Source organism: Panulirus ornatus, chromosome 50 (genome assembly GCF_036320965.1).
Source record: "Panulirus ornatus isolate Po-2019 chromosome 50, ASM3632096v1, whole genome shotgun sequence".
NCBI classification, from domain to species: domain Eukaryota; kingdom Metazoa; phylum Arthropoda; class Malacostraca; order Decapoda; family Palinuridae; genus Panulirus; species Panulirus ornatus.
The window spans coordinates 11598659-11619175 of record NC_092273.1 but is presented as its reverse complement, the minus strand read 5'-3'; the positions used below and the strand labels follow the sequence as shown (position 1 = coordinate 11619175).

The following is a 20517-nucleotide window of genomic DNA, read 5'->3' as shown; positions in this document are numbered from 1 at the left end:
CACCTCCTCCCCCACCCTATGATTCACTTCTGCTTCCATGGTTCCATGCGCTGCCAAATCCACTCCCAGATATCAAAAACACTTCACTTCCTCCAGTTTTTGTTCATTCAAACTTACCTCCCAATTGACTTGTCCCTCAACCTTACTGTACCTAATAATCTTGCTCTTATTCACATTTACTCTCAGCTTTCTTCTTTCACGCTCTTTACCAAACTCCATCACCAGCTTCTGCAGTTTCTCACCCGAATCAGCCACCAGCACTGTATCATCAGTGAACAACAACTGACTCACTTCCCAAGCTCTCTCATCCACAACAGACTGCATAATTGCCCCTCTTTCCAAAACTCTTGCATTCACCTCCCTAACAACCCCATCCATAAACAAATTAAACAACCATGGAGACATAACGCACCCCTGCCGCAAACCACCATTTACTGAGAACCAATCACTTTCCTCTCTTCCTACTTGTACGCATGCCTTACATCCTCGATAAAAACTTTTCACTGCTTCTAACAACTTGCCTCCCTCGCCATATATTCTTAATACCTTTCACAGAGCATCTCTATCAACTCTTATCATATGCCCTCTCCAGATCCATAAATGCTACATACAAATCCATTTGCTCTTCTAAGTATTTCTCACATACATCCTTTATAGGAAACACCTGATCCACACATCATGACAGCTAGAGACTGTGGCATTTGTTGTGTTTTCCTAGTGCTACCTCGCGCACATGCGGGGGGAGGGGGTTGTCATTTCATGTGTGGCGGGGTGGCAACGGGAATGAATAAAGGCAGCAAGTATGAATTATGTACATGAGTATTTATGTATGTCTGTGTATGTATATATGTGTAAATGTTGAAATGTATAGGTATGTATATGTGCATGTGTGGACATGTATGTACATGCATGTGTATGTGGGTGGGTTGGGCCATTCTTTCATCTGTTTCCTCGCGCTACCTTGCTAAAGCGGGAGACAGTGACAAAGTATATTGGTATATATATATAGCTATTATGTTTAATGCATTGAAACCACACCTCCCTTTACACAACTGGGCCCCAAAGTACTTTCCATGGTTTACCCTAATGCTTCGCATGCTGTGGTTTAGTCCATTGAGAGCACGTTGACCCCATTATCCTTTTATCATATCTGACTTTCTAAGTACCATCTTTATCATCAATCATACTGCCATTCACTTTTTATGATATTCTTAGTTTGTTTACCATTACAAATTTTTTCCTCCCTTATCTGAGTACAGTATATTTTGTATTTTCAATTTCTACTCTTTAATTTTGTGATTCCAATTATTTTCTTATTCTTTATTTTCATGGTAAATACTCTTTACATCCAATCTGTACCATTTTTAACCCCCATTCCTTTTAACTTCTTTTTCATACTTATCACTTGAGGTAGCATCAGGGACAGATGAACAATGGCCTCTCACTCCATTCTTCAATATCCTTTTCAACCTTCTCCTCTCCCTTGTTTTTTCTTTTATTCATCTCTTCTAATTTGTATTATGTAGCATACTATATTGGTGCAGGATAGCTCATTTTATGCTGAAAATGTTTTGTATAGCTCGCACACTACACATTTTGCATTTTGCTTTTAGTAAAAGATCTCGTATTGTAACTTTTCTCATATTGTGAATGTTTAATCACCTTTCTTTTATTATCATCTAAGTCTTAAAATACATATCTCACTACCTAAAATTCTCTCGTTTTCCACAGGGTATCCTTGGCTCTGGGTTTGCTTTGAAAGTGCAGCAGAAGCAGCGGCAGAAGCACTTTAACCGTCAAATCCCAGCAGCAGCCATGTTGATTCAGTGTCTGTGGCGTTGCTATGCAGCAGATAAACACTTCAATTCCACAGCTACATGGAAGATTCACTTAAAAGACCCTAATGCCAATAATCACTCGCAGTCCACACCACTGAGCAAGGTAATTTAGTATATACAAAAGGGAAAGTGTATTCTTGAGTCATTAATTTTGGTTATTATTTTTTGTGAAGATATTGTATTAGAGAATAATACAAATTACTGCGCTTCATTAAGCTAAACACACGTATACATCTTGGGATGGTTTTGATGAGAATACAATGCTCTTTCATTCATGTTAACTGAGAGATATACTTACAAAGTTTTTAGTAGTCCAGTATGAAGAGAATCTTTAATCTATACTGCTTTCAACTTCCTTAAAGATAATGAAAATCGTTTGCTTATTAGAAAATGATAACATTTCATAATTCACTAAATAAAGATACACATTTTGTGGGACTGCCATGGCTCAAGTAAGAGAGAAGTAATAACTGTATATGGTCTCTTATTCATGTAGTTTCTTTTAGTTTGCCTGGCAGAGATTGACTATTTTACTAACAAATAAAAACTTTGCTTGAACATAGCTAATAATCTAATAGTCATTATTTCTGCTATGCATATCAGACTGTATGCAGGATTAAGTCAAAACTGATTATAGACAAAATGCTTTTTAGATTGCCTGGTTGAAAGCACATGTTTTTGGTATCTGTTGCAGTAGAAATGTGACTTTTTGGATGCATGATATATTCATAATTTAATGATAGATACACTGATTTTCATGAATTTGCTTATCTTATTTTGTTGAATAATAAACTCTTTAGTTTTTATCACTTCATGTGCAGTTGGTATGTTTATCTTTCAAAGTAAATATTGATATGTAATGCACTTAACAGAAATTCATTGATTTGCATCTTATAATTCAAATATCTTGCAAGATAATTCAAAGTACACTTATGTTGCCTTTAGCCGAGAAGCAGTTTTTAACAGTATCCTGTAGAGACGTGTAATGTGAAAATATCAGAACTTTTCATGCTTATGCATTTAAACTTATTCTTACTGAAATATTTTGAAATATTATTATTCATGTTAATATTCAATACTGTAGATTTTGATTCAATTTTGCAGGAGAGTTCTCTGAATACACCACTAAGCAAGGTGAAGTATTGTAGCTAACCCTGAGCAATTATAGCAACCCTTTCCATTATGTGTGTCCGTTAATGCTACACCATTCCCTTTTGCAGCAGATTCACATCCCTTTACTTCCCAGTATTATTCAGTTTATGAGAGAAGTTTTTAGTAAGAATATGCAGTTTCAGTTTTGATTGTGATTGGTTATTGTAATGAGTATTTCATTTAAATGGTATACAGCATTAAGGCTGAAAATGTATGACTGGAAAAAATGTTAGAGCAGGAGTTGGTTGTAGCAAATGTTAAGTATATACTTTATACAGTTTGACTGTTTTTTGTATGAAAACAAACTGACTGCTGCTTATTTTTTGTCACTCCTATGTAGAGTGTACATTAATTTCATTAGTGGAAAAATGTAATTGTGTGCATGTGCATGAAAAGATGTGTATGGATGAATGTAAACCATAGAGAGTATAACTTGTACTTAGGGATATTTGTCTGAAATATTGTAAATGCATGGCATTAGTCTTTGTGCCATTGATAATGTAACTGCTAAGAGATTCTTGCCAAGACATATGCAACATTGTATCTCATCTGGTATTGTGTATCATCTTGCATGTTCAACGTGAAAGTTCAAAAATTTGATTTCCTTTATCATTAAATATGAAGTATATTCTGTTTGTGTATTTCAGAGAATTTTGTTTTAGTGGCATTTTTAAAAGAGACTTTTTTCTTCCATTTTCTTTCCAACCAATATTTTATTTTGCTTTTTTTCAACATATTTTCAACAATTCTTATCTTTTCCAATGGATGTTTCTGCAAACAATCCAGATATACATGCTTTGATGGACGAATAATCTGGCTAATCAGTGATTCTTAAAAGTACTACCTGTTGTGTTAAAAAGATTTTATTGAAACTCCATCCACATGAAATGACAGTGCTGATATATGGATAATATATGTTTCATTATATCTTCAAAAAGGTATGATTATAAAACTTGTAAATGCATATGAATATAGTACTGGTACAGCATCAGAAATACAGACATCGGGACTGTTGAAACTACAGAAATCCAGAACTATTTGTCAGGTATTTTTCAAGATTCTTTTTTATTTTAGCAATTTTTCTTATTCCTTATTCAGTTGACAAGTACAGCCATCATAGTGGCCACTCACTGAGGAAAATTTAATGCCTACAGTTGTTAGGAAGTAGACTACAAACTCATATAACTGCATTTAAACCCTCAAGGTTGCAACAGAATAGAAAAGAATGTATTTATCATTTTTTTTTATTTCTAAGATAGTTATTCTTTTATTTATGATACTTTAAGGTATTATTTCTAATCATTGCGCATTTGTTAATGATGTCAAACCAAAATATTTATACATGTCCCATCCATTAGCAGTCAGCCAGTAAACAAAATTTTTTTAGCCACCATTTGCTTGCCACAATATGCCTGCAACTTTACCCATTATTTCCTGCCTCCAAAGTAAGTGTAATTACTTCACTATGTTTGTCTAAAATGCCAAACATACTCAGGGGAATATTAAGCATCAAGCTATTACCTCAGATGTGGAATTAGAGGTGTTTAGGAGGTTCGATGATGACAAGAAATTCATGGTTATGGCCAAGACCATGGATCTCACTTACTCAGCTGTGACCTTATTATGAAAAGTAAGGATGAGATAATTGTTAAGTTAGTATACAGGAGAAGGAGCAGTGTAATGGAAAATATGGAGAACTTCCTTAGTGTTTGAAAAGAAGACTAGAATCAGAGGAACATGCTAGTAACAACTATGATTATCCAGGAGAAGTAAACGAGACAAGTTGGAGGCAGTTTTCTCTGTAAGCAAGTTGTGGTTTCAGGAGTTCAAGAGGCATCACAGTTGGCATAACATCCTACACACACATGACTGGGAAGGCTGCCAATGGTGACATAGGGGCAGCAGAATGTTACCCTGTGTACTTAGAGAAAATTAATAAGGAAGGAGGTTGCACACCTCAGCAAGTATTTAATTTGGACCAGACTGTCATATTTTGGAAAACAATGCCAGGAAGGTCTTTATTTATAAAGAAAGAAAAGATTATATCAGGATTTAAGTTTGCAAAGATTACTTGCCACTACTTTTGGGCAGGATTACTGAGGGAGATTTTAAGCTTAAGCCTTTGCTAGAGTTTAATTTCAAAAAATCTCAGGGGTAAGTAGAGCTGGCTTTACCTTTCATTTAGCATTCTAACCAGAATGTGTGGATCACCTGGTATTTTTCACAGATGGTTTATTGGCTTTTTCTCCAGCTGCAGAGTACTACTGTGCCAGAAAGAACTTAGCCAATAATGTATTGCTTATTCCTAACAGTGCACCAGGGTACCCTGAATGCTTGACTGTGATGAATCTAAATGCTAGAATAGAGTTCCTTTCCAAAAACACCACCAACTTCCTTCAGCCTATAGATTAGGGTGTGATTGCCATATTTGGCTATGCAGAAACAAATCCCTAAATCAAGCAGACAATTGTGACTTCTGCCAAAAATCTTTGCTTTGAGGATATTGGAGAACAAGTTGTGGCTGAGCTGCTTGAGTCACAGTCTGAGGATCTGACCAGTGAAGGACACATGCTGTTGGAGCAAAAATGTCTTCTACCACTTCAGATTATAATGAAGGGGCTTGAAGAATTGTGCAACTGAACTGCTTGAGTCAAAATATGAGAATCAAACCAATGAAGGACACATGCTGTCGGAGCAATAATGTCTCCTGCCACTTCAAGTTATAATGAAGCGGTTTGCAGAAATGTGCAACTGATGCTAACCAGCACGCCCTCCTTAATGATATCAATGCCCTCATGTTCTCTAGAGTGCTTGTGGGTGCTTTTGTTACTAGGCAGCCAGTGTTTGCTCTAAATGCTCTATTTTGTGTAGCTTGCAACTTTGATATTTTTGATATTGACAGAGTAGTATAGGTTAGAGCAGATGAATTTATTGTAAAGGATGCTAGAAGATTCTTGTCTCATTCTGGTATCAGTTAGTTTTCTAAAGGCATTTACTTTGTTTTATATGTTTTTGTTGATGTTTGTTTTGTTGGGGGTGAGTGGCATGTGTGATTCCCAGAACAATGGGTATTTTGTTGAGAGAGTAATTGGCACTTCTTGGTGACAGCTTGGTACAGGTTGGATTCATGTCTGTCTAGAGTCAAAATGGTAACTGACAGCTTGTGGGATGCAGACTTTCTGTTCTGGTGAGCCACTTTTCCAGTTTTGCTGTGTAGTATTGTTTATTTGTTGTTTCTGTAGTGTCAGGGTGCTGTGAAGTAATTGTAAGGTCATCTGTATGTCAGAGGACCTTCACACTGTGATATGTAGGATGAAATGGGTGGTCATATATAGGAAAACTTTATCATAAAGCAGCAGGACTTTTTGAAAAAAAATCCAATGAATGGTATTGCAGTTGCATTTCTTAAGAAAAGGGGAACCATATAGTTGAATTGTTAGTTGGGATTTTCATTGTATGTGTGGATCATGTTGAGTTGCCTGAGGGTTCTCAAAATGCATAAATATTGCCATTTGATAAAAGACATTAGGGACAAATGTAAATGCTCAGATACAGATGTGTAAGTTTGTTGAGTGCACTTAGTAAGTTGTATGGAAGCATGGTGACTGAGAGAATGGTGACATGCACAGATCATCAGACTGGGGAAGAACAGGTTTATGCTTTGAAGATTGTGTACAAGACACTTAGAAGAATATGAATTTGGCATTTATATATGTAGAGAAATTACATGATAAGGTTGATAGAGATGCTGTGTAGGAAATGCTATAAATATATGGTGTGGGAGGAAAGCTGTTAAAAGACAATGAGTTTTTATCAAGAGAGTAAGGCATTTGTGTAAATAGGTAGAGTGGAGTGTGAGTGGTTCCAAGTTAAGGTAGGTTTGCAGCAAGGATGTTTGATGTCACCATGGCTGTTTAATCTGTTTATGGATGGAATGGTAAGGAAGGTGAATGCAAGGGTCATGAATAGAGGGGTAGGTATGCAGTATGCATGAAGAAAGGGGCCTGGCTGGGGGTTATTTATTGTTTACTGATGATGTGCTGGTGGCAGATAAGAAAGAAAAACTGCAGAAGCTAGTGTCTTAGTTTGGGAGCATATGCATTGAGAAAGTTGAGTAAATATGAATTAAAGCAAGAGTATTAGATTTGAATGGAGAGAATTAGAAGTTAGAATGTTTTAAACACTTGTGAGTGGATATAACAGTAAGTGGAACTGTTTCCTGTGTTAGCAAGATAGCACCAGAAAACTCGTACACACACACACATATACATACATGTACATATGCATATATATATATATATATATATATATATATATATATATATATATATATATATATATATATATATATATATATATATACATAACCTATACATATATACATGCACTTAAATATACATATATACTCATGTTCATATTCATACTTGCTTGCCTTCATCCATTCCCAGCGCCACACCACCCCACAGGAAACAGCAACGCCACCTCTTCTCACACTCATTATCTAGCTGTCATATGTAATGCACCTAAACCACAGCTTCCTATCCACATCCAGACCCCATAGACCTTTCCATGGTTTACCCCAGATGTTTCATATGCCATGGTTCAGTCCATTGACAGCACATTAACCACAGTATACCACATTATTCCAGTTTTGTTTATTCTGTGTATGCCTTTCACCCTCCTGCATGTTCAGGCCCTGATTGCTCCGAATCTTTTTCAATCCATCTTTCTCCTTGTTCCCTCCACCTCTGACACATATATCCTCTTTGTCAACCTTTCCTCATGCGTTCTTTTCTTATGTCCAAACCACTTCAGTGTGCCCTTCTGCTCTCTCAACCACACTCTTTATATATATATATATATATATATATATATATATATATATATATATATATATATATATATATATATATTTTTTTTTTTTTTTTTTTTTTCTTCTTTTTGCTTTGTCGCTGTCTCCCGCGTTTGCGAGGTAGCGCAAGGAAACAGACAAAAGAAATGGCCCAACCCGCCCCCATACACATGTATATACACACACGTCCACACACGCAAATATACATACGTATACATCTCAATGTACACATATATATACACACACAGACACATACATATATACCCATGCACACAATTCACACTGTCTGCCTTTATTCATTTCCATCGCCACCTCGCCACACATGGAATTCCATCCCCCTCCCCCCTCATGTGTGCAGGGTAGCGCTAGGAAAAGACAACAAAGGCCTCATTCGTTCACACTCAGTCTCAAGCTGTCATGCAATAATGCCCGAAACCACAGCTCCCTTTCCACATCCAGGCCCCACACAGCTTTCCGTGGTTTACCCCAGACGCTTCACATGCTGTGATTCAATCCACTGACAGCACATCAACCCCGGTATACCACATCGATCCAATTCACTCTATTCCTTGCCCGCCTTTCACCCTCCTGCATGTTCAGGCCCCGATCACTCAAAATCTTTTTCACTCCATCTTTCCACTTCCAATTTGGTCTCCCACTTCTCCTCGTTCCCTCCACCTCCGACACATATATCCTCTTGGTCAATCTTTCCTCACTCATTCTCTCCATGTGCCCAAACCATTTCAAAACACCTTTTCTGCTCTCTCAACCACGCTCTTTTTATTTCCACACATCTCTCTTACCCTTACATTACTTACTCGATCAAACCACCTCACACCACACATTGTCCTCAAACATCTCATTTCCAGCACATCCACCCTCCTGCGCACAACTCTATCCATAGCCCACGCCTTGCAACCATACAACATTGTTGGAACCACTATTCCTTCAAACATACCCATTTTTGCTTTCCGAGATAATGTTCTCGACTTCCACACATTCTTCAAGGCTCCCAGGATTTTCGCCCCCTCCCCCACCCTATGATTCACTTCCGCTTACATGGTTCCATCCACTGCCAGATCCACTCCCAGATATCTAAAGCACTTTACTTCCTCCAGTTTTTCTCCATTCAAACTTACCTCCCAGTTGACTTGACCCTCAACCCTACTGTACCTAATAACCTTGCTCTTATTCACATTTACTCTTAACTTTCTTCATGCACACACTTTACCAAACTCAGTCACCAGCTTCTGCAGTTTCTCACATGAATCAGCCACCAGCGCTGTATCATCAGCGAACAACAACTGACTCACTTCCCAAGCTCTCTCATCCACAACAGACTTTATTTTTGCCCCTCTTTCCAAAACTCTTGCATTCACCTCCCTAACAACCCCATGCATAAACAAATTAAACTACCATGGAGACATCACACACCCCTGCCGCAAACCTACATTCACTGAGAACCAATCACTTTCCTCTCTTCCTACACGTACACATGCCTTACATCCTCGATAAAAACTTTTCACTGCTTCTAACAACTTGCCACCCACACCATATATTCTTAATACCTTCCACAGAGCATCTCTATCAACTCTATCATATGCCTTCTCCAGATCCATAAATGCTACATACAAATCCATTTGCTTTTCTAAGTATTTCTCACATACATTCCTCAAAGCAAACACCTGATCCACACATCCTCTACCACTTCTGAAACCACACTGCTTTTCCCCAATCTGATGCTCTGTACATGCCTTCACCCTCTCAGTCAATACCCTCCCATATAATTTACTACTCAACAAACTTATACCTCTGTAATTTGAGCACTCACTCTTATCCCCTTTGCCTTTGTACAATGGCACTATGCACGCATTCCGCCAATCCTCAGGCACCTCACCATGAGTCATACATACATCAAATAACCTTACCAACCAGTCAACAATACAGTCACCCCCTTTTTTAATAAATTCCACTGCAATACCATCCAAACCTGCTGCCTTGCCGGCTTTCATCTTCCGCAAAGCTTTTACTACCTCTTCTCTGTTTACCAAATCATTTTCCCCAACCCTCTCACTTTGCACACCACCTCGACCAAGACACCCTATATCTGCCACTCTATCATCAAACACATTCAACAAACCTTCAAGATACTCACTCCATCTCCTTCTCACATCACCACTACTTGTTATCACCTCCCCATTTGCGCCCTTCACTGAAGTTCCCATTTGCTCCCTTGTCTTACGCACTTTATTTACCTCCTTCCAGAAGATCTTTTTATTCTCCCTAAAACTTAATGATATTCTCTCACCCCAACGCTCATTTGCCCTCTTTTTCACCTCTTGCACCTTTCGCTTGACCTCCTGTCTCTTTCTTTTAAACATCTCCCACTCAATTGCATTTTTTCCCTGCAAAAATCGTCCAAATGCCTCTCTCTTCTCTTTCACTAATAATCTTACTTCTTCATCCCACCACTCACTACCCTTTCTAATCAACCCACCTCCCACGCTTCTCATATATATTTATTTATTTATTTTATTTTGCTTTGTCGCTGTCTCCTGCGTTTGCGAGGTAGCGCAAGGAAACAGACGAAAGAAATGGCACAACCCACCCCCATACACAATGTACACACACACACACGCCCACACACGCAAATATTCATACCTATACATCTCAATGTACACATATATATACACACACAGACACATACATATATACCCATGCACACAATTCACACTGTCTGCCCCTATTCATTCCCATCGCCACCTCACCACACATGGAATACCATCCCCCTCCCCCCTCATGTGTGCAAGGTAGCGCAAGGAAAAGACAACAAAGGCCACATTCGTTCACTCTCAGTCTCCAGCTGTCTCTTTATAATGCACCGAAACCACAGCTCTCTTTCCACATCCAGGCCCCACAGAACTTTCCATGGTTTACCCTAGACGCTTCACATGCCTTGGTTCAATCCATTGACAGCACATCGACCCCGGTATACCACATCGTTCCAATTCACTCTATTCCTTGCACGCCTTTCACCCTCCTGCATGTTCAGGCCCCGATCACTCAAAATCTTTTTCACTCCATCTTTCCACCTCCAATTTGGTCTCCCACTTCTCCTCGTTCCCTCCACCTCTGACACATACATCCTCTTGGTCAATCTTTCCTCACTCATTCTCTCCATGCACACAACTCTATCCATAGCCCATGCCTCGCAACCATACAACATTGTTGGAACCACTATTCCTTCAAACATACCCATTTTTGCTTTCCGAGATAATGTTCTCGACTTCCACACATTCTTCAACGCTCTCAGAATTTTTGCCCCCTCCCCCATCCTATGATTTACTTCCGCTTCCATGGTTCCATCCGCTGCCAAATCCACTCCCAGATATCTAAAACACTTCACTTCCTCCAGTTTTTCTCCATTCAAACTTACCTCCCAAATGACTTGACCCTCAACCCTACTGTACCTAATAACCTTGCTCTTATTCACATTTACTCTCAACTTTCTTCTTTCACACACTCAGTCACCAGCTTCTGCAGTTTCTCACATGAATCAGCCACCAGCGCTGTATCATCAGCGAACAACAACTAACTCACTTCCCAAGCTCTCTCATCCACAACAGACTGCATACTTGCCCCTCTTTCCAAAACTCTTGCATTCACCTCCCTAACGACCCCATCCATAAACAAATTAAACAACCACAGAGACATCACACACCCCTGCCGCAAACCTACATTCACTGAGAACCTATCACTTTCCTCTCATCCTGCACATACACATGCCTTACATCCTCAATAAAAACTTTTCACTGCTAACAACTTGCCCCCCACACCATATATTATTAATATCTTCCACGGAGCATCTCTATCAACTCTATCATATGCCTTCTCCAGATTCATAAATGCTACATACAAATCCATTTGCTTTTCTAAGTATTTCTCACATACATTCCTCAAAGCAAACACCTGATCCACACATCCTCTACCACTTCTGAAACCACACTGCTCTTCCCCAATCTGATGCTCTGTACATGCCTTCACCCTCTGAATCAATACCCTCCCTTATAATTTACCAGAAATACTCAACAAACTTATACCTCTGTAATTTGAGCACTCACCTTTGTCCCCTTTGCCTTTGTACAATGGCACTATGCAAGCATACCGCCAATCCTCAGGCACCACACCATGAATCATACATACATTAAATAACCTTACCAACCAGTCAACAACACAGTCACCCCCTTTTTTTTTTTTATAAATTCCACTGCAATACCATCCAAACCCGCTGCCTTGCCGGCTTTCATCTTCCGCAAAGCTTTTACTACCTCTTCTCTGTTTACCAAATCATTTTCCCTAACCCTCTCACGCACATATACATACATATATACATATCAACATATACATAACCATACACAGACATATATATATATACACATTTAGATATTCATAATTGCTTGCCTTCATCCATTTTCATCGCTACCATGCCCCACAGGAAACAGCATTGTTACCCCTTGCTTCAGCGAGGTAGTACCAGGAAAACAGACATAACACCGCATTCATTCACACTTAGTCTCTATCCATGCCCCAGAGACCTTTCCATGGTTTACCTCAGACATTTCACATGCCCTGGTTCAGTCCATTGACAGCATACAAGGTTGAAAGCTATGGTACATTCTCCTTTGTTTGTTTTCTTATGTACAGTTTCAGTTTGCCATACAATTTTTTGGTGGTCTTCTTAAAGTTTCTTCAGGAGTTTCCCAAAGGGCAGCCTGATGGATAAGTTTTCCATTTAGAAAGAAAAGGAATGACCTCAGAAATACCTACAGATTACTGTTCAAGCCCTGTCTTTTCAAACTTTTTTTTTTTTTATAAATGTTAACCATTATTGTCTTATGTTTGATACATTGCATTTTCAAAAATTTTATAAGAGTTTGAATTTGTGTTCTTGGCAAAGTTACTCTAATATACTAAGATTTTGTTAATTGCACTTAGTTTTTACTCTTTTTTTAGTAAGTGAATTACTATGGGAAATGGTGTAATCAGATATTCATCTGGTGTTGTTTTTAGAATATTTTGTAAGACAATCTCTTTATCAAACAAGCATCTGTGTGCATAGTTCTGTATATCTTTATAACTAGAATTAATATGCAGTTTATTATGGATGATAAAATTATATGAAATGTTACCATTTGTTCATTCATCATATTGCATTGAATTTTTAGGTTAAAGCTGCTAATTTGCAAAGGCAGCTGACACATCATTGTTACAGTTTTAATTCAAATGCTGTACATGCATGATTAGAAGCTTTACTGCTCACTGCATGGTATTTTGATTTAACCTCTTAACTCCTCTAGATGGATATTAATGTGAGCCGGACAACTCCTTTAGACATAGATTTACACATCAAGTTTCGCCCCTCAATTTCAGTGCTGCCCACCAATCCTGGATGATTGCCAAGGTGGCAGTCCATGATAAGTTCTGCACAGTCAGTCAACATCCAGCCATGACAGTGGCAGCACACTGTTGAGCATTTTATAGAAAGGAGATTAAGCAACTTTTAACTAGATTCAGAGGACCTGGCAGATGATCCTGATTCCCTTGACAATGATGATATGTAGTTGGATCGGGGAGAGTGTGATTTTATGATGATGCTGACTCCCAGTACTCTAAGTTAACCAAGATAAGGAAGTAGAGGGTCTTATAGAAGAAGTGGAGGCAGTGTTGCCAGTGCTTGTATGACCTTGACAACGCTGACTGAGTGGTATGTCTGATTTATATGTGAATCACATATTATATATAAGATGATATTTTTCATGTGAGATGAAACTGTAATATGCAGTCATAGATTTTTCACTGTAATGAAATGAATGCTATGCACATTGGCAACTCATTATTGAGGCCTTATTGTTGCATTTTTTATTGTTTTTTTTTATTGAAACATCTACAAATCTTTTACACATTATCAGAGGGAAAGTAGTGGGCAAGATATCTTTCTGATGTTTTTTGTGTATTAAATGAATGTCTTTGAAATTGTATGGTTAAAAGCATATCTTAAACAGTTGAGAAAATAAGATCCACAGGTTGGAAAGAAAACCCAAGTGAGGAGTTAAGAGGTTAATTCATAGAGAGCTGTTCATGTAACAAAATGTTATTATTTCTGAGTTTGCAAATGTCATGATTGGTTTTAGTATTATAGTAATATATAGCAAATTTACTAGTATCTCTCATCTACAGCTTAATAGGTATATTGCAAATTCCATTTTCTTTACAAGGAGTTTTCTGTTTCTACTCATTCACATGCTAACAGTAAGATATCTTGTTTAAGAAGATGCCCAACATGTAATATAGTTCCTCAAATTTATACGTCTTATCTTTGATTTGTCATTCAGATGGCCAAGAGAGCAAGTGTCCTGCGAAGAAGAAAGTCCAAAAGTAAAATGGATGTTTCAGCTGCTCCTGATAACTCTAGCAGAAGAGATAGTGAGGGTGATATGGTCTTCTATGTAGAGGAGCCAAGGGCAGGTTCGTGGAATTCACATAAAGGAATCTTTTTGTAAGGAATGAAGAAAGAGGGTAGAGGGAGAAAAAAAGATAAGCAGGAGGGATATGATGTTGGTGTAGGAGAGGAAATAAAGCCTCTTAGTGTGATGATGTGACAGGGGACCTTGATGTTGATACACAACTGGTTGTCTTTGTGCATACCTTACTAGTCATGCCTCATGTGTACATGTCTTTGCTCCTTGTTCATGTACTGTATGTCCTCATATTATTATTAACCATGAATTGTGCTTTATTTAAAGAGTTAATCCATGATATTGCCAAACATTTATTCGTACCATCTACCCAATATACAGTTTTACAGCACATAGCCTTAGTGTTACTTTTATTTAGTTTTAATTTCTCATCATCACACTCTGCTCTGAAAATCAAGTGTATATTAATACATAAGGTTTATACAGACTACTTTCGACAAGAGTGTCTGCATTTCAATTTTGGCTACCACTTTGCAATGTGTTGATGTAGGTCCATGTAGTGCTTGTTTAGCTGTGGTTGAGCCAACACAGAGTAGATGGTGCCTTCCATGTCTCAAGCCTTGTACTAACCCACACAGAAGTCTTGAGAGCCTTGTGTGTTGTCGCAGCTCGAATCTGTAATAAGGTGTCATGTCCCTGTTGCAAGGCTTTCACCAGCGGGCTAGTGTCCCACCCCTGCTCCCCACCAATCCTCAGCTGACCTAGTAAAGAAAACAGCAGGTCATTTTTCATATTTGCCACAGCAGGCAGGAGGTGTAGGGCAGGAGTGGGCACAAGCATGCTGGTGTGGCGTAGTGTAGCGCCAGCGTGTATTGATGTGGTGTGGTGGTGTCGTCTGTTGCATGGGTGTAGAGGAGGTGGCGCGGCGGTGGTCGTCCATGGCTCGCCTGAGGGGCATGCTGGGGTGTGTGTCGCCCATCACGGAAATCCCAGGGGCACCACCCACCACCCACCTAGGCAACCCTGGGCGGGTCAGGGGATTGTCTAGGTCACGCAGCTATGAGTGCACGGGTAAGTTGTACACAAGACAGTGTTGTGGCCATTAAAGCAGGACAGAAGCATGATCATAATGTTCATAATTTCAACATAAATCAAAAGAGCTTTATAATGTTTGCTCCATGGTTATATTTTATAATGTATACAAAGCAGTTTCTGCAATGTATTCATGAGAAAAATATGATTTGAGCTATTGTGAATTAATTCTTATCTAAGAGTAATTATCTTGTTCCTAGTCCTACTTTGGCAGTTTCCGTGTTATGAATGTTAGAGTTAATTCCTCCAGTTATTAAGGAATAAACTTATAGTATTTCAGCAAAATGATCAGCGGTGATGTTGCACGGTACTGTACATGCTTATACATCTTATACAAATTATTTATAATGAATTTACAGTTCGGATTGCATTTGCATTCAAGCATTAAATGTAGACAGATGCCAGGATGTTTCCCCTATTTATTTTTTCAATGAATAGATATTATGTATTTACTCATGTGACTAAATGCATATCTAATTAGAAAAACCAAGGTTCCTCATAAATATTTACAGGTGCACCACCTAATTTCCGGCAACTGATGGTTCGGCACCTCCTTTCGTCTGGACAGAATTACATTAGAGAACTTGAAATTACCGCAGCCACCAGACTAGTTTACTGGGCGGCCACAGATGGCGTTGTGTGTAGGGCGCTCTTATTTAGATTCTTTACACTGCACTTGTGGGTCGTGATACTGCAATTCTGTGAGATTCTTAGCTTATTTTGCTTAAATTTAACCCTAGCTACGGCTTCTAAGACATATGAGAGTGTCAGTCATGGTGTCAAACATAAACACCAGTCCATATTGATCCAAGATAAGGTAGAGCTGTTGAAAAAATGGACTGTGGTGTTTTGGTGCTTAAGCTGTGTGACATCTACAGCAATTGTTCATCAACTGTTTATGATGTAAAGAAGCAAAGGGAGAAAATATTGAAATTCTATGCAGAAAGTGATTCCAGGAAGCAAATGGCGATTAGAAAAACTATGAAAGATGGTAAGGGTGCTGAGCATGATTGAATGATGATGGAATGGTTTTGACAGCATCGGAGTGATGGAGTGGACTTGTCAGTTAGCATGATAATGGACCAGGCTAAGTTGTTCCATAAAGAACTTAAATTACGACATGAGCATGACTATGGTGAAGGATGGCTTCAAAGAATCAAGAAACGTCATGGAATTTCCATGAATAAAGTTTGCCGAGAAAAGCAGCCTGCAAACCATGAAAGAACTGCCGAGTATGTGGACGAATTTGTGAAACTCGTAGGTGACAAGCACCTCAGTCCTGAGCAGGTGTATAATACAGACAAAACTGCTTTATTGTGGCGATGCACACCTAGGAAAACACTAACAACAGAAGACAAAGAAAACCCCACAGGATTCAAACAGGGCCGTATCTAGGGGAAATAACGCCTATGGCAAGCACAGAAATTGTGCCCCTGTCCAAACAAATGACAATAATGTTCTTCATTTTTATTACCTCCACCAAGGAGATTGTGTTTTTACCAGTGTTTGTTTGTTTGTCTGTGAGCAACTTTCAACAAAAATAATGAACAAATTTTGATGAAAGTTTCAGAGAAAGTCAGAAATGAAACAAGGACCAATTGATTAGATTTTGGGAGTGATCCGATTCATTGTCTGGATCCAGGATGCCATTACAGAAATAACAATTTTTGTGAATAACTATTGAACTAATGATAATATCAATGTGATTCCAAAATGCCAAAAATATGTTTTCATGGACAAGAAATCTAAATCTTTAAGATCCAAATCATTGTCTGGATCCAGGACGCCATTACGCCGCTGGCACCCCCCTTCAAGTGGCACCCAGGGCACCTGCCCTACCTGCCATACCCTAGATATGCCACTGGATTTAAACAATCTAAGGACAGACTTACCATCTTGGGGTGCTCATACATTTAATATTTGTTTAATTTAAATTTCTACCCGTCCATGGTATACTTTAGACGCATGGGAGATGTATAATTAATGGGTTAGAAGTTTGTTGATGAAAAATTATTTCTTGACCACTGTTGGTCCGGCAAAATGGTTAATCTGGCAAGGCTTTGGAACCAAGAGTGCCGGAAAATCGATGATGTACCTGTATATATATATATATATATATATATATATATATATATATATATATATATATATATATATATATATATATAGTTATTTGCTGATCACATTGATGCTGTAAATACTAATGTTAAAAGTTAAAATACACATTCTTATTTACATAAATAATTCTGCATTGGTCTCATTAAAGCTTGATATATTATGTTTGAAGATTATATCTTGCATAGCATTTCAGAGGTGAGATTAAAAAAAATTACTTGTTTTTCTTTTATAAATTACATTCTGTGATCTATCTGTCTGAATAACCAATACTTAAAGAATGCTGAAAAATTCCCTTTTCTATAGTTATAGACCCTACCCACTAAGTAGTTATAACTTTTTACTTTCAAGTTTTATGAATTACTTACAAGACTATATACATGCACAGATACATTTGTGCATGTTCTTTTGTTTTCTTGAAAGAGCTTTTCTTTAGGATATGCCAAGTCATAATAGCAGTAAAACAGATTATCATTCTTGTAAGATGACTGAAATTTCCTTTAGAATAATGGAATTGGATTAAAAGTTAACTTTTACCCATTTGTTTCAGTAGATGTATTGAACCTAACGGCAAATATATATATATATATATATATATATATATATATATATATATATATATATATATATATATATATATATATGTATATATATATATATATATATATATATATATATATATATATATATATATATATATATATATATATATATATATATATATAATTCCTTCTGGACTAATTTCTAAAAAAGGGTCCTGCTGTACCTAAGATCTTTTCCCAGACGCTCTTGCAGTCTAAGGCTGCACTACTTCTAGTAGCAGGGTAATGTGAATTCCTCTGAAGTCAGAAGTTCTTTGATGAGATTGTACTCCAATGATATAGTCACATCGATGATGCCTTTCCATTCTTAGTATAACCTCACGAAAGGCAGAGTTCAGTATCACCTATATAAACACCTATACATATTTTCTTTCATACGTGCTTGCCATTTCCTGCATAAGCAAGTAAGCATCAAGAACAGATGACAGAGCTTTAGAAGAATTATTCCTCATTTGGCTCCTTCATTTGGAAAGTAACACATGAAGGGATATTTGCAGCAATCTGGCCCCTCCCCTCTTAGTCACCTTATTAGACATGCAGGGAATACATGGGCAGTATTCTTTCTCCTGTGGGGCGGAGTGGCGACAGGAATGGATGAATGCAAGCAAGTATGAATATGTACATGCGTATATGTCTGTATATGTATATGTGTATATGTTGGTGTGTATACATATTCGCCATTTCCCACATTAGCAAGATAGCGTTAAGAACAGAGGACTGAGCCTTTGAGGGAATATCCTCACTTGGCCCCCTTCTCTGTTCCTTCTTTTGGAAAATTAAAAACGAGAGGGGAGGATTTCCTGCCCCCACTCCCTCCCCTTTCAGTCGCATTCTACGATAGGCAAGGAATACTTGGGGAGTATTTTTTCTCTCCTATCCCCAGGTATAATATATATATATATATATATATATATATATATCCTCGTTCCCTCCACCTCCGACACATATATCCTCTTGGTCAATCTTTCCTCACTCATTCTCTCCATGTGCCCAAACCATTTCAAAACACCCTCTTCTGCTCTCTCAACCACGCTCTTTTTATTTCCACACATCTCTCTTACCCTTACGTTACTCACTCGATCAAACCACCTCACACCACACATTGTCCTCAAACATCTCATTTCCAGCACATCCATCCTCCTGCGCACAACTCTATCCATAGCCCACGCCTCGCAACCATACAACATTGTTGGAACTACTATTCCTTCAAACATACCCATTTTTGCTTTCCGGGATAATGTTCTCGACTTCCACACATTTTTCAAGGCTCCCAAAATTTTCGCCCCCTCCCCCACCCTATGATCCACTTCCGCTTCCATGGTTCCATCCGCTGACAGATCCACTCCCAGATATCTAAAACACTTCACTTCCTCCAGTTTTTCTCCATTCAAACTCACCTCCCAATTGACTTGACCCTCAACCCTACTGTACCTAATAACCTTGCTCTTATTCACATTTACTCTTAACTTTCTTCTTCCACACACTTTACCAAACTCCGTCACCAGCTTCTGCAGTTTCTCACATGAATCCGCCACCAGCGCTGTATCATCAGCGAACAACAACTGACTCACTTCCCAAGCTCTCTCATCCCCAACAGACTTCATACTTGCCCCTCTTTCCAAGACTCTTGCATTTACTTCCCTAACAACCCCATCCATAAACAAATTAAACAACCATGGAGACATATATATATATATATATATATATATATATATATATATATATATATATATATATATATATATATATATATATATATATATATATATATATACTTACACATGTATATACATACCTATACATCTCAACATATACATATATATACACACACAGACATATACATATATACACATGTACATAATTCATAGTCTGCCTTTATTCATTCCCATCACCATCCCGCCACACATGAAATAAAAACCCCTCCCCCCTAATGTGTGCGAGGTAGCGCTAGGAAAAGACAACAAAGGCCACATTCGTTCACACTCAGTCTCTAGCTGTCATGTAATGATGCACTGAAACCACCGCTCCCTTTCTGCATCCAGGCCCCACGGAACTTTCCATGGTTTACCCCAGACACTTCACATGCCCTGGTTCAATCCATTGACAGCATGTCGACCCTGATATACCACATCGTTCCAATTCACTCTATTCCTTGCACACCTTTCACCCTCCTGCATGTTCAGGCCCCAATCACTCAAAATCTTTTTCACTCCATCTTTCCACCTCCAATTTGGTCTCTCACTTCTCCTCGTTCCCTCCACCTCTGACACATATATCCTCTTGGTCAATCTTTCCTCACTCATTCTCTCCATGTGACCAAACCATTTCAAAACACCCTCTTTTGCTCTCTCAACCACACTCTTTTTATTACCACACATCTCTCTTACCCT

General features: G+C 38.3%; 1 protein-coding gene across 3 annotated transcripts in view; it reads left to right on the top strand.

The window, feature by feature from the left end:
- LOC139764598 (potassium voltage-gated channel subfamily KQT member 1-like) overlaps positions 1–20517 on the top strand; it is a 765415-nt gene that overhangs the window by 722783 nt on the left and 22115 nt on the right. Inside the window, exons 9-11 of one of the 3 annotated variants that reach the window (XM_071691435.1) lie at positions 1732–1941; positions 2943–2972; positions 14235–14367. In XM_071691435.1, coding sequence (XP_071547536.1) covers positions 1732–1941; positions 2943–2972; positions 14235–14367 — 373 coding nt within the window. Of the gene's footprint in view, positions 1–1731; positions 1942–2942; positions 2973–14234; positions 14368–15230; positions 15390–20517 lie in introns of all 3 variants that reach the window. The other 2 variants (XM_071691434.1, XM_071691436.1) reach the window with 2 other exon arrangements.